Raw genomic sequence first — 14960 nt, 5'->3', positions numbered from 1 at the left:
CTGAGTGAAAAGACAAAAGTGGAAAAAAAGCTGCTGAAATGCATCAGATCTTTTCGGAGAGGGCAAGTGTGAATGTGTTGCAGGGGTAGGAGCACTGTTATTAACCTGCTGGACCAGAAGAAAAGGCAAAAAGTGAAGCAGAACTGACATTGTGAAGCATTATATACAGAGGTGGAAAGAGTACAAAAATATTCTACTCAAGTAAAAGTACCATTACATTAATGAAATTTTACTTAAGTACAAGTAAAAGTACCAGTCTAAAAATCTACTCAAGTAAAAGTAAAAAGTAGTTAATTTAAAATTTACTCAGAGTAAAAATTACTTAGTTACATTTTAACAGTGGGAGGGAGGCAAAAATGGGACAGGCCAAGGGTGTCAAACTCAGTTCCTGGAGGGCCTTAGTCCTGCACAGTTTAGATATAACCTTAATTAAACACACCTGAACCAGCTAATCTAATCATTTAGGCTTATTTGAAAACTACGACTGTATCAGAAAACTGAAAAATGCTTCCTTCTGAGGATGCATTCCAAGGTAGGAAGGCATCAAGGCACGTCCAAATTCAATGTTAGTTTCATTTCCCGTCTCCTGAGATGCCTTCATCTGGCCGATTTTTGAAGGCAGCATAGATGTATCCTTCACTGCCTTTGATATCCCACAATTCTGTACGTTCCATTCTGTGACAGTTAAACCAAAAAATAAAGATGGCATCTGAAAGTTGCGGTCGGTGGTCAGTTTATGTGTAAATGTATGTTTTTGATCAACGTTTTCCACTTTTTATGTCATTTCTAGCGAGAAATTAATCTTGCAGTAATTAAATATCCACATAGTTATCACCAAAGCTCTCTATATTTTGCTGTAGATCATTAAACCATTACTCTGCTTCAGAAGCCTGTCTAAAATCAGTTTCATGAGGTGCCTTCGAGCAAAAACGCTGCCTGCAAAGTCGTTGTCTGATTTGGCAGCGAGGCAGCAGGTCAGTTGCCTAAGTTTTCGGATGCAGCCACATGATATGTGTGCTGGAGCAGGGTTAGAACTAAACTCTGCAGGGCTACGGCCCTCCAGGAACTGAGTTTGACACCCCTGGGATAGGCCTATTAATCTCAAACTAGTTGTTTTTAATTAAAGTAATCAGTTATTTAGAATAATAAGACACTTGGGCTGTTACCAGGCAAATCAGTATCAACAAACTCATCTTTTCAATGCAGAGGAAATGCAGAAGCTTCATCGGAAGTGGCATTAAGATGTATTTACACTCTTTAGTGCAGGACAAGAATGCATTTAACCTGCAGTTACAAATGCATGAATAATGTTTTGATATGCAAGACATAAAATGTTGAATACTCATTTGAAATTATAAGAAATTAATTATTAAAAAAAAAAAAAATCAAAAGATACTTTAAATGTGAAATTAAAATGGCCAGTATGTGTCAGCAAATCACTGTTAATAAGTAAATCATTGCGATTGAACCGAATCATTTAAACGGTTGATTCATTCAGGAACGAAACACTGTCACGTTGCTCAGAGACGCAAAACTGTGCTTTGGTGGCTGTGTTTGCAATTATTTTTTGTTGTAGAAATAGAGCAAAAACAGGCAATATGGTGTCTAAAACGCAAGTCTCTTAATTAACTTGTTTACTGACCTGTTGTAAATATATATATATATATATATATATATATATATATATATATATATATATATATATATATATATATATATAGATATATATATATATATATATATATATATATATATATATGTATATATATATATAAAATCATGATGATTTTTGGAGGAAAAGACGGCATTCTTTGTGTGATTTTGATTTACTATATGAAATGATATAAATATGTAAATTTTCTGCCCCTATATCTTCAGTTTTGTGATCATTCTAAATGCATTTGAATACCTTGTGTATCTGTGTAAGCACTCGGTGAAGAGTGTGATTATTGTAGCCAATCAAAGACATGTCTGTTCAGCGAATCAGAGATTTTTAAGAATCTACTTAAAAGCGCTTAAAATGCTAGGGGGAAATGCTGGGATCGTCACATTTGTAAAATTTCAGTACTGATTTGGTACCGATGACAGTTCTTTTGACAGCCCTAGAACAGGACAGTATTGTGTTTCTGTTGTAATTACTTTCACACTGCATTACATTTAACCTCCAAACCTTTATGGTTTGGAGGTTAAACTATTTGATTTGTTTTTACTTGGACCATAAAAATAGTTTATTAACTTTGAATTTATTATTTTATATATATTTTCTATATTTTATTTTATATATTAAATTATAATTTAGACCATAAAAAGTTTTTGAATGTATTGTTTTATAACATTTTTTAATTTTATATTATATTTTTAATAATTGTATCATTTCTATGATTATACGCTACCATTCAAAATAACTTTTCAATAACTTTTATTCAGCAAGGATAGATTAAATTGACAGTAAAGCCATTTATAATGTTAAAAGAGATTTCTATTTCAAATAAATGCTCTTCTTTTAAAAAAAAAAGTTGCCACAAAACTATTAAGCAGCACAACTGAGCACCAAATCAGCATATTAGAATGATTTCTGAGAGGTCATGTGACTCTGAAGGCTAGATAAATGTTATATATTAATTTATTTGTATTTATTTGCTCTTTATTAGGCCTTGATACTTTTCAGTTTGCTTAAATTGAATTTGGAGCATTCAGATGTCAAAATTCATGTGAACCGTTCTCAAACCCTTGAAATAAACCAAGTGTAAAAAGACCCCAATCTCTTCTTCTCTCTTAACAGTGGGATCCCAAGATAGTCTCCTGGAAATCACATTCCGTGCCAATGTGCCCCCAATTCTGTGTGACCCCACCACCCCCAGACCAGAGGACGCCATCCTCCCTCCACTCAATGATGGGACACAGCTATCCCTGCCGCTGGGCAGTCCAATAGGTAGGAACCAGTGCTTGATCAAGTTTGAGTGTTTCCGCTTTCTTCCGGGACCACCCCTACAGGAGGAGGGTCCCGACACGCCATCCCAAGGTGTCTCGCCCTCATCACGGGACGAGCTTCTGGGTAGCCTTGAGCTGCTAAAATTCCACGAGTCGGGAATCGCATCCGAGTACGAGTCAAACACAGATGAGAGTGATGAAAGCTGGGGACAGCAGGACGAGAGCACCCTGCGTCTGCTCAATGTGCTCAACAAACACGGCCCCTCTGACTGCTTGGAGGACGAAATTGCTGTTTAATGTGATTTTGCGCACTTAGAAAAACACTGCTTGATGCTTTGCTTAAAAGGTTCAAGTCAATCAATGTCAATATTGTCAAACCGTCTACTGCTGTTTGTACTGCTGATAATTCTGGAAGACCAAGGTGACTTTAACCCATTTTGTTTGTCGCATTTTATGTCATATATTGAAAAGAAAACAGTCCCAAAGCATAGTAAATACTCTTGTCTCCATTTTAAAGTTTAGGGACACACATCATATCAGAAACTTGTATCTCTAATGGAACGTTCACACACTCAGTGATTTTATCGGTAAAGGTCACCAAGTGGATACACTGTTGGTTATAACGGCCGTCCCTACTTCTGCTGTATGTGTTAACACTCTTTTAGAGTCTTCAAGCGATTGCTGCTTATTTACAAACAAATAGTTGTTTTTAACTGCAAGAGATACAGTACATCTTTATGAAGTGAAATGTAGAACAAATTTTATACATTAGCCTGTGATAACGTATCTATCACATCAGTTGTACAGTTGCGAGTTTATTTCTGGGTGGTATTAGGCATGTTTGCACTTATATGCTCAGCTACTTAGATCACCTTTCATCAGAAGTGCTCAGAATGAAGACAATTACCCAGCTACATCTGTTTTAGCATGCACGACAGAACAGATTCTTAATTGAATGACTGTGGACTGAGGACGCTAAGCTAATTATACCCTAAGGGTAGCGAGGCGTCTAAACCGGTCAGATCTTTAACAACAGAAACCCCAATTAGAGTGTCAAGAGTTTTCACAACTCACATCCCTTATTCATTATTTTCATACAAGAGCTTGTCATGTCTGACTGCTTCACATATTAACTTTTCTACACATTTTGCATTCTTGCATTTCATTTTTTTTTTGGGTGTCTAAACTGTATCTCTCTGATAAACTACTTTGACTCTTTAACCTCTCTGTTTATATTTTCCAGTTTTCCCTATCGCTTCCTCTGTTTCTCTCTGTGTGCCCAGTGTCATTTAGAGGCAGACACATGCACACAATTAGACTGGTAATAATAGAGTGGAAAGCAAGTCTTCCCACACATAGAGGACATCAGAAGCACTTTCTGTTGTTGGTTTAGTCTTAAATGTCTGCGTTTCCCTCCATTTATGCACTAGTATCTTTATTTCTTTCAAAATTTAAGAATTTAAGATCTTTAAATCTCCTTCAGGCTTGTAAAAAATCTTCCCACAGATTCTTCGCCGCGTCTCTAACGAGGGATTCACGACCAGTCGTGTTGGCTTGCAGCAGGTCTGGAGGCCAAGACCCAGCTGTGAGCTGTGGTCTAAATCCTCCACAGGGAAACGTGTCATTGTCTGAACACAAGACCAGTATTTTATTTTATTTATTTTTTTCCCTGATTTCTCCTCTTTCAAGGACACAGTATGTTTTTATTAGTGCTGTTTGCTAAGGCGCATACTGCTCCTATTTTGATTTCAGTTTTTATTACAGGCTTGATACCTCAAATCATGCAGCCTTTTGAGGAGAGGTGACTGTTCCTTCTCTCACCAATCACATGATTTTTGCAAGTTAATGATAAAATGGGTAAAAAAAAAAAAAAAAATCCATAGAATTCTCTCTCTCTCTTCTCCATCTACATGACGTCATTAGGATCTGTCATTCAGAAGCATGGCTTTTCCTATCACTGCTACGCTGATGACACTCAACTCTACTTCTCATTCCAACCAGATGACCCGAGCGGTAGTTGCTCGCATTTCAGCCTGTCTGAGTGACATTTCTAGCTGGATGAATGACCATCACCTTCAGCTCAACCTTACTAAGACTGAACTGCTGGTGGTTCCAGCTAACCCATCGTTTCATCACAACTTCTCTATACAGCTGGGTTCGTCAACCATAACTCCTTCCAGGACAGCCAGAAACCTAGGAGTTGTGATGGATCATCAGTTAAGCTTCACAGACCATATTGCTACAACGACCCGCTCCTGTAGATTTGCCTTATTCAACATTAGGAAGATTAGACCCTTCCTGTCAGAGCAATCCACCCAACTTCTTGTCCAAGCTCTTGTTCTCTCCAGACTGGACTATTGCAATGCTCTCCTGGCGGGCCTTCCTGCATGTACTATCAAGCCTCTACAACTGATCCAGAATGCAGCAGCGAGGGTTGTCTTCAATGAGCCAAAAACAGCCCATGTTACTCCTCTCCTCATCAGGTTACACTGGCTACCAGTAGCCGCTCGCATCAAATTCAAGGTACTGATGCTTGCCTACAAAACGACCACTGGCACGGCGCCAACTTACCTAAACCTCACTAGTTCAATCTTATGCACCCTCCAGAAGTTTGCGCTCTGCAAGTGAACGACGCCTTGTGTTGCCATCCCAAAGAGGTTCAAAATCACTCTCACGGACTTTTTCCTGGACTGCTCCCAGCTGGTGGAATGACCTCCCGATCTCAATTCGAACAGCTGAGTCTTTACTCATTTTCAAAAAACATCTAAAGACTCATCTTTTTCGCCTGCACTTAACCAACTAATACTAGTACTTACCTTTTTTCTTTTCTATCATATTCCAAAAAAAAAAAAAAAAAAAAAAAAAAAAAAAAAAAAAAATCTGTATCATGAATTCTGGTACTACACTAACTGAGACTTTTCATTTCACTTGTATACCGTTGTTGTTCTCGTTGATCTGATTGTTTCTACTGTTCTCATTTGTAAGTCGCTTTGGATAAAAGCGTCTAAATAAAAAAAAAAATACAAAATACTACAGCAAGAATTAAATTGAAGTCATATCATGGCTCCAGTAATATCAAGCATAATTCAAGTTCCATGCATAGTTCAGTTATAGTCTTCATCTGTCTAACCATTGTAGTGATCAAAATATTTGAAGGATTAAATGCACGTTGCCAGTGGCGAAGTGTATACTTGCTGGACAAAGCTGATCTACAGTTGCATTTTCTGTCTATTAGTCCAACTTTGCAAAAATTGGTCTGGTATAATTTTCAGTCAGACTAAAGCGTACACATAATTTTTAGGGGGGAAAAAAGCATTATTGTTTTAATCTGACCAAAACTTCTAAAAACGGTATGAAATGAAAATTCATCTATTTATAAATGCATGTTGTTTATCCTTTGAATGAATTATCCATGTATAACTTGTTTTAATTTTCTTAGACCGCATAATTTTTAATCAAAATGTCATGATTAGATCTTCATGATTAGATCTTCATGATTAGAAGTGAAACAAAAGTGACTTATGCTGGACTGCTGTTATATAAACTGCCCCTTTGTTTCAGTCGTCTGTGTACAACTGCGCATTCAACCAATCTGCTTCCATTTAATCAACAACCGAATGATAAAACAAAGTCCCACCCTCCTTTTCTTTTTTCAGTAGTCTATTCACTTGAATGTGTCACAAACTGGAAAAAAAGATCCGTTGCTTCTCCTGTTTGACTTTAAAGTGTAAGTGTATTTTTTAGATGTTGACAGTGGGCTCTTTTGATTTAAAAAAAAAAAAAATTAATTTGCTTAGAACTGCCCTAGCAACTGCATGAAAGCCAGTAAAAACACTTTTACACAAGCATATTCTACTAAGCTTTTATTTTTACACATGAATTTTAAACAAGCATATTCTACTAAAAAGTTTTTTATATGATACTGATGCCAGGGGAAGCACAGCTAATTATTTAAAATTAATTTAGTCATATTTGGCCTTGTCCTTGAATCTTTTTTTTTTTTGTTACACTTTGTTTTAAGGTGTCCTTGTTACAGTGTAATTATACATTTAAGTACTGAGTAATATTAATTAACTACATGTACTTTCTATATGGTTAGGTTTAGGATTAGGGTTTGGTTTAGGGTTACTTGCATGTAATTATGCATAATTAATTGTTATTGTAATAGCAAGTTTATGGTAACGTGTGTAACAAGGACACCCTAAAATAAAGTGTAACCTCTTTTTTTATTATTTTAAATAATTATTCCACACAAAACAGCCTTTGGTGTCACAAATGATAAACCACCAATTGTCCCTATAGATTACTGCAGCTTTTCAAAGTATATGACTCATTTCGAAGCCATTTAAAATGAGTTGTTATTTTTAAGAGTGCTGCGGTGTCACTATGAATGTGTTCATTCAATGTGAGAGTCATTCTCAGTGAATGTTCAGTGACATGCACCAAGTTGAAGTACTGGCATTACTTCAGCAGCCTTCTCTAAATTTACACTAATTAAGTTACACATAAATCCTTTGCAAATACAGTTGATTGACTTTCCTACTTAAACTGTGGTTCAGTCATTATGCGATTCCAAGAATCGCTGCCACGCAAATGGAACCACTTCAGATGCCATATGCACGCACAGCTGCTTCAAGAAATAAAAATAACCACTAAAACATGTAGATCTCACAAAACCATCAAGTGCAGAGAACACCATCTGAATTGCTTTGTAATTTAAAGGATGTTCTGGAGCGTCCCTGTCTCATCTTTGCACGCTCAGGGAAACGAGCGGTTGCCGAATTGATCCTTCTCCCTGTGGCATAATTGAAAATATCACATCTCATTTTAGTACGGCTGCCACTTCTGAGAGAAGCTGTTGGAAACTCAGGTGCCTCTGAATTAAAAGCTGATGCCGGGGGCCCACCTGCTCGCTCTGGAGGCTTTTGAGAACATTCTTTCTCCTGAAGTTGCCAAGGTACTTTAGTTTTGAAGTGTTTAGCTCCATCTATTGTAGATACCGTAAACTCATATTCCATTTCCTTTCAGGATTACAAAATTAGACATTAGGACCTAGAAGGATAGCCAAGGAGATGTGAATTGTGAAATCCAGGGAACGGTCGCCACACTTGACCGGGAAAAAATCCTTTATGTTATAAAGTTAACTCCAATACAATTCAATTGATTTGAACTCCTTTATGCCCCACAAGGGTGACACACCATGAAATTAAAAACTGCCCTTGAAAGAACTAAATTGTGTGCCATTCCACACAGTGAGTCTAATCAGGTTAATGATTTCTTCAACGACACATGACTGTCGATCAGGTATAAAAGCTGTCTGGCATCACAGTCTACTTGCTACAAATCTCTTTATTTCATCAGTGGTAAACTTGCTGATAGCTGCATTGCATGCATGTTACTGCTTGACATTGATGTGGCGGAACCTTTGATTAATTATTGATCTGAGATTTAAAGTTGAATGAAAATGGGGGCATTGTCTCCTGTTATGTTCACTGTTATTTTTTTCTCTTCAGTAGCAGAACATTGCCATAATAACATCTCCACATCTATTTTTATGTGTTCAGTGCTGCTTTTTGGTCTCACCTTAATTGTAACACTGTTCTGATATAGTTTGAGATTTATTGCCTTTCAAAAATCAATTTTTTTTAAGTGCTGGCTTAGGTTCCATCACGCTGCTTAACATACAAATAGGTGTTGACCAGGAACATTTCCATGCCATCTACGGTTTTTGGTGGTGGTGTTTTTTTGTTGCTCTCTTGGGGATTTTTATCTTTCTGCCATGTTCTACAGTCTATCTACAGCTGGAGACTAGTCAGCCAACGGTACAGTTCAACAAAGATAAAGCTAATGGATAGTCCTAACAGTGCAGTTTTCTTGTGAAGTTCTCTGCCCTTTTCATTTAGAAGTCCTGAGACTGATGCTTTTATTCTGGGCTGCTGGGCCACTGTTTTGCTCCAGCTCATTTGTGTTGTTGATTGAGTTGATAACAGGGAGTCAGATGGTGCAAGTGCATTTCAGGTTACTCCACCTTGACCCTCTCTTCATGTGTTATCCAGGGCTAACTCTTTTTCCCATCCCCATGCCCTTGTATTAAAGATTCATGTTAGAAAGAGGGTTCAAATGAAATATTGATGTTTGACCCATCTTCTGCTGACCTGAACATCTAGGTCAGCCATCTTGGAGATAATGGGTTCAGTTGCGTTATTTATTCGTTGTTATTTTCTAATTTGTCCAAGTAAAGATAGTAGTTTTTTGGCTTGGGGTGTAAATGCATTTAATTTATTTTTTCATCAGTTAATTTTTGATTCTGTGCTGAATGATGTAGTGCATCTCGAAATATAAAATCTGGTCACTTTTCAGTGTGATTATATTTGTTTGGGTTATAAATACAGGGGTCTTGAGAGATGAGATTAAAGAGAGATGAGAGATTAAAAATGCATTTTAATGTTTTACCATCAGGGTTCCAACAATAATGAAAGAAAAAAAAATGTCTCTTCTGAGACTTCAAAAATGTATTGCATTTTACTGCAATTATAATTTAGAAACGTAGAAAGTATAATATATTAAAAAATACTTATTAATATATTTAATGTAATAGCTTTTTAATATATTATAATTTAAGGTATTGTATATATTTATATTATTTTATTATACTTCCTATAAAAATATCATCGATGTCTCGAATAGGAAATGTCTTTTCCAAGACCTTTTAAAATCAAAGAAGGATCAAAACCAATGATCACGTTGTCACGCTCACAATTGGAAGCTGACAATTTGCTATACATCTTACTACTTTCTCTCTTCCTCACTCAAAATGTAGACTCTCAGAACCATACTTGTGATTTTCAGCATAAAATCTGGTCCAGCTTCTACATGTTTTAGCCAAAAACTACCCACTTAGAGCTTGTCTGAACAACAAGTAACCCGACCAACCATAGATTGCTTTGTTTTCAGTTGCATTTTCAGGACAGATAAATCTGAATGGACTGTACAAAAATACTTTTTAAACATGATTTTGCTGAAGATGTTTTGCAGTCAGACAACCTAATTGAGTACTTTTTAGTTTTGTGTGTGGCCTGTCTGAGGCTGATACTGCTCACAAACATAATAGAATCAGTCTGGATGTTAGCAGATGAAGTAACGTGTCAGCCAGTGAAGTGGTTTGGGCATCAGTTATCTCTTTCAGATGTCAGATATCCCCAGTGGTGTGCTACCGCAGACAATCACATGAAACCGCAGACGAGTAGCTAATTTTCTCCTGCACGTTTCTCTCCAGCATGCATTGTAGCTTTTGCAGAATTCATTCAGTCTGATGATGCACGTTTTGAAGATCAGTCCTGTCAATGATTTAAGCAGGTATTGTTACCCAGTGGCATGTCTGGAAAAGAAAGGTAGACCCGTCGCAAATGGTAAGTTGTGAATTTTTTTTTGTTTGTTTTTTTGCAATTTTTTCCCCTGATTACCATGACAACAGCATGCTGTTTTTGGCACACAGATTTCCGTCATTCATCTATTTGCCTTGCCTGCAGAGCCAAGGCATTGTCAGCATCAAAATAACTTTTCTCTTTGTCAAATATTTGTGTGGAAAAGCCTCTCTAGTCTCATATGTGGCCCAGGTTTGTCGTCGGTGAGAAACTGTCACCAGCTAATAAGAATTCTTACTCCATGAGCAAGTGCTGAAAGTGTTTGAGCTTAACAAGCTGGAAATAACTATGCCACATCAAATGCCTTCAAGAGTTTCTTAAAATCACATTTGATTATAGCCAGACTAATATACAGCTTTTATTGTAAACAGCTTTGAATGGCCTAAATTGAAGCTGAAGTTGAAATAGAACAGTATGTTAGGGCCACTTTTGTTGGCAAATTGCAACAAAATCACTGTTGGTCTCCCTCTCTTCAGTCAGGATTTTTTTTTTCTTTTTTGTCTTATTCTTTTTGTTCTATTCGCATGTATGTTTTGTTACTGTAGATAAAAACAATAAATTATGCTCTCTTTGTCATTCAAATGCTAACCATGAAATAATGGTTCTGAGGTAAGAAACATGATTTCTTTTGACCTGCCAAATGCTTTTTTGTTGTTGTTGTTGTTGTCGCTGTTGTTGTTGTTTTTTTGTTTTGTTTTGTTTTTTTGCATGAAATTGTCTATTGCTCAACATTTGATGTATAAAATGCATAATTACTACTGCATAAAATTAGGGATGCATGATATCGGTGTCATTGTTTATCTGTACTTTTTTAAACGGTATCTGTTGATGGATATACAGTATATGTCAGGTAATACTGAATATTGTGCTTTTTTGTCATCATCTGAATTTAATCACATTGTGAAAGTAGTTTTCACAAATATCAAAATGAATATTCAGTTTTCATGTATTTTAGAATGTATTTTTCATGTATTTTAGAGGGTTGTCATACAACGATCATATCATAAAAATTCAATAAAACATTTAACAAAATTAAATTAATTAACAAACAATGATAAAAACATTTAATAAAATAAAACTATTCATTAAAATTTCATATCATCACATATTAAATACAGCTGTTCATTTTTAGTCCATGTTAGCTCTGGTCCATTAACTAACATTAATAGATATCATCTCTTCTTTTAATAATGCACTAATAAAACTAAGATTAATAAATGCTTTAGAAGTATTTTTCATTGTTAGTTTGTTAACTAATGTAGTTAGCTAATGTTAACAAATGTAACCTTATTGTAAAGCGTTACCAATTTATTTACTAAAAACTGTAATAAAATAATGTAATATCAGTTATTTATCAGTTATCAGCCAAAGCGTGAAAATGCATCCCTACATTTAATCAGATATTAGAAAGCATAAAACATCAAAATATTAAGTTTATGTTGAATGTAAAATGTTCTGCAGTGTTGCACTTTCAGTTTTAAACAGTCATGCATTTAGGTCTGTACAAAAGCTACTGAAGTCACAGCTCCCCTTTAAATGTTAATGTGGTATGAATCACTTTGTCTGAAAAACCTTTTTATTATTTTGTTCCTTAGTGGACCAAAGCATGTTTGAGAACTGCAACACTGTGGAACAGCCGAAGCTGAACTTTCGTCCAGCAGCCTCCACAGACACCTCTGCCCTGGCAGGATCGAAGACAGGAGGCAGCCAGCACCTAAAAAATGCCCTGAACTTGGGCAAAGCCATGGGAGCAAAGGTAAATGACCTGCTCCGCAGAAAAGATCCCAACAGCCTCGGAGACGTCGGAGTCACAGAAGTGAATAAGAACGTGGAGCCGGTGTGGTCTAGCCTTACTGAGATGGGCCATAGTACAGCAAGAAACAGGTGAAGATTTCACTCTCACAGCTGCAAACGCTAATGACCTTAATACGGTCATTATATTCAGCTGACTTCACGCTTAGAATAAAATTGCTAGGAAGTTCTCATCAGTGCTACCACCTTTTGACATTCAATACCCATAATGGCCGTACAGAGACAGATTCAGGGCTGGACTGTGTCATGTCCCAATCCGATACCCCCTCTTCACTGTCCTGTCTAATAAATGTCAAATAAACACGGAAATAAACACAATAAAGGTGGGGTGATTTTTGATCTGGTTCCAGTTCACTTTCATCCAGTAATGCTGAATAAATGTGTTCCGTCCAAGGCAAAAAAAAAATAATATTTTGAAATAATATTACAATTTAAAAGAATTGTTCTTTATTTTGATATATTTTGAATGTAATTTATTCATGTGATGGCAAAGCTTAATTTTCAGCAGCTCCAGTTTTCTGTGACATTCAGAAACATTTCTTATTATGTTCAAAAAAGTTGTGCTGCTTCATACTTTGGTGAAAACCATGAGAACACATTAAATTGATCAATGACATTAAAGACATTTATAATGTTACAAAAGATTTCTATTTCATGTAAATGCTGATCTTTTAAACTTTGTTCATCACTGTTTTCACAAAAATAGTAAGCATCACAACTGTTTTCATTAATAATAAGTAATGTTTCTTGAGCACCAAATCAGCATATTAATTTTGCTCTGCCATCACAGGAAAAAGTTACATTTTGAAATATATTACAATAGAATCCTTTTTTTTTTTTGGTCTAATTGCTCAATTAAAATGCATCCTTGCTGAATGAAAATATACCTTTAAAAAAAAAAAAAAGGTGTTTAGTGCTTTCCCACATTTAATTTATTTATTTTACATTTTTAGTTTTGTCATAATTTTGGTTTCTTTTTTAAGATTTTAAATACATTTTAAATACATCAGGTCATAAAACATTTTACATGGAGAATAATGTCACAAAAGGATTCTAAGTGAACTACAACCTTCACAATCCCAAGTTTAAAATTCAAATCAACTTCCCTGCATTGGAAATATGGTAATAAGTAAATATGGAAATAAGTTGTCTTTTGGACAATCTTTTTATTCTGCCCAAAAATGATCCTCTGAATTCAAAAGAAAGACTTGTTCTGCTGTTTACTTTTTTCCCCTTTCCCTGTAATCTTGATCGGTGCTTTAAAATTGACTTTTAATAAGATTTATTCAAATGAAATGAATAAATCTTATTGGACCACATATGCAATGATCTTTTGTGGTCATTCTATCTTGCATGATCACATTGTGTCTTTGCTGTTTCTTTCTCTCACACAGTCACATCTCCCTGGATTCCTTCCCTCGGCTAGATCCCCCACCTCCCACGGCCAAAAAGCGTCTCCCACGGGCCCTGAAGACCACCCAGGACATGATGATATCCTCTGACCCTGTGGTAGCCTCCCCAGAATCCTCCTTCGTCTCCTCACCTGACAAAATCTCCAAAAATAAAGCTGAGCTTCAGCCTGAACCAATCCCTGAAGTGTCCGGCAGTGAGAAACCTTCAGAACCCAGTGACTGTGTCGACAGCCAGATGGAGAAGACCAGTTTAGAGCTAAACAACAAGCCCACAGCTGTGGTGACGGATGTCGATCAGTCACAGCTGCTGCTCTCTGTTCCAGATCTCATTCACAAAGACAGTCTGGATCCAAAGAAACTGACCAGCTCAGAAACTAGAATGGCTTCCACCCCGTGTCCAGGAAAAGGGGGCTGCCGCATCAGCGTCACTGAGGGGGAATTTTTGGGGAACGGCACAGTGGATTACCGGACCCTCAACTTGGAGAACGAAGAATCCCACCCTGACCTGCTGTCATTGAATAACAGGCTTGAGACCCTCAAGCACATTCATTCTCCAGGCTTCCACAATGACATGTAAACTGCTTTCATTCTGCATTTCATATTTTGCCTTTATAGCAAAGTACCGCTGACTGAACTTAGTTATTTTGTAGAGATAATTATTCAAATGCTAAAAAAAAAAAAAAAATCCCACAAAGTATTTGTGGACTTGTATTCAAAAATCTATGATGAATCTATTAACAAAAACCAAAGTCAAAGCTACACTGCTAAAAAGTCTTTAATGAGTATTTCTTGACTTTTTCCAGTCAGATGTTACAGTAGATCTTCCAGATACATTTACATGAAGCAACACTGCATAAGTTCTCATTATATCTTAAATATTAGAGAATTTTGTCAAACTGCACTGAAAGATTGTTTCATTGTTTTAAGTATAAACAAGTCTAATAATGTTACAAATGATTTCTGTTTGATATATGAATGATGTACAGTACTTATGAACTTCAAATCAAAGAATACCGAAACAAATGTATTCAGAATCAGCATATTAGAATGATTTCTGAAGGATCATGTGACACTGAAGACTAGAGTAATGGCTGCTGAAATTTCAGCTTTGCCATCATAGCAATAAATGACATTTAAAAACTATATTAAAATAGAAAAGAGTCATTTTAAATTGTTTAAACTTCGCAAGAATACTGTTTTTACTGTATTTCATCAAATGCAGCCTTGCTGAATATGAGACTTCTTTCAAAAACAAAACAAATTTATATTATTGAAAGCAATTTTTATTTATGTAGTACTGTAAATTTTATTCGTAAAGATTGCATTTATCTTCTTTGAAGGATTTTTAGACAGTTTGACTGGAAGATTAGAAAAAATACTC

General features: G+C 36.0%; 1 protein-coding gene across 3 annotated transcripts in view; it reads left to right on the top strand.

Annotated features, from left to right (window-relative positions):
- The window catches only part of nos1apa (nitric oxide synthase 1 (neuronal) adaptor protein a), an 84554-nt gene extending 69821 nt beyond the window's left edge, over nucleotides 1–14733 (top strand). The window contains exons 6-8 of one of the 3 annotated variants that reach the window (XM_042758460.1): nucleotides 2783–2932; nucleotides 11951–12239; nucleotides 13562–14733. In XM_042758460.1, the coding sequence (XP_042614394.1) occupies nucleotides 2783–2932; nucleotides 11951–12239; nucleotides 13562–14156 (1034 nt within the window). In that variant the 3' untranslated portion in view covers nucleotides 14157–14733. Of the gene's footprint in view, nucleotides 1–2782; nucleotides 4153–11950; nucleotides 12240–13561 lie in introns of those variants that run through there. The other 2 variants (XM_042758459.1, XM_042758461.1) reach the window with 2 other exon arrangements.
- Nucleotides 14734–14960: the final 227 nt, after the last annotated feature.

This window comes from Cyprinus carpio, chromosome A6 (genome assembly GCF_018340385.1).
Source record: "Cyprinus carpio isolate SPL01 chromosome A6, ASM1834038v1, whole genome shotgun sequence".
Lineage (NCBI taxonomy): Eukaryota > Metazoa > Chordata > Actinopteri > Cypriniformes > Cyprinidae > Cyprinus > Cyprinus carpio.
This window is presented reverse-complemented; position numbering and strand designations above follow the sequence as displayed.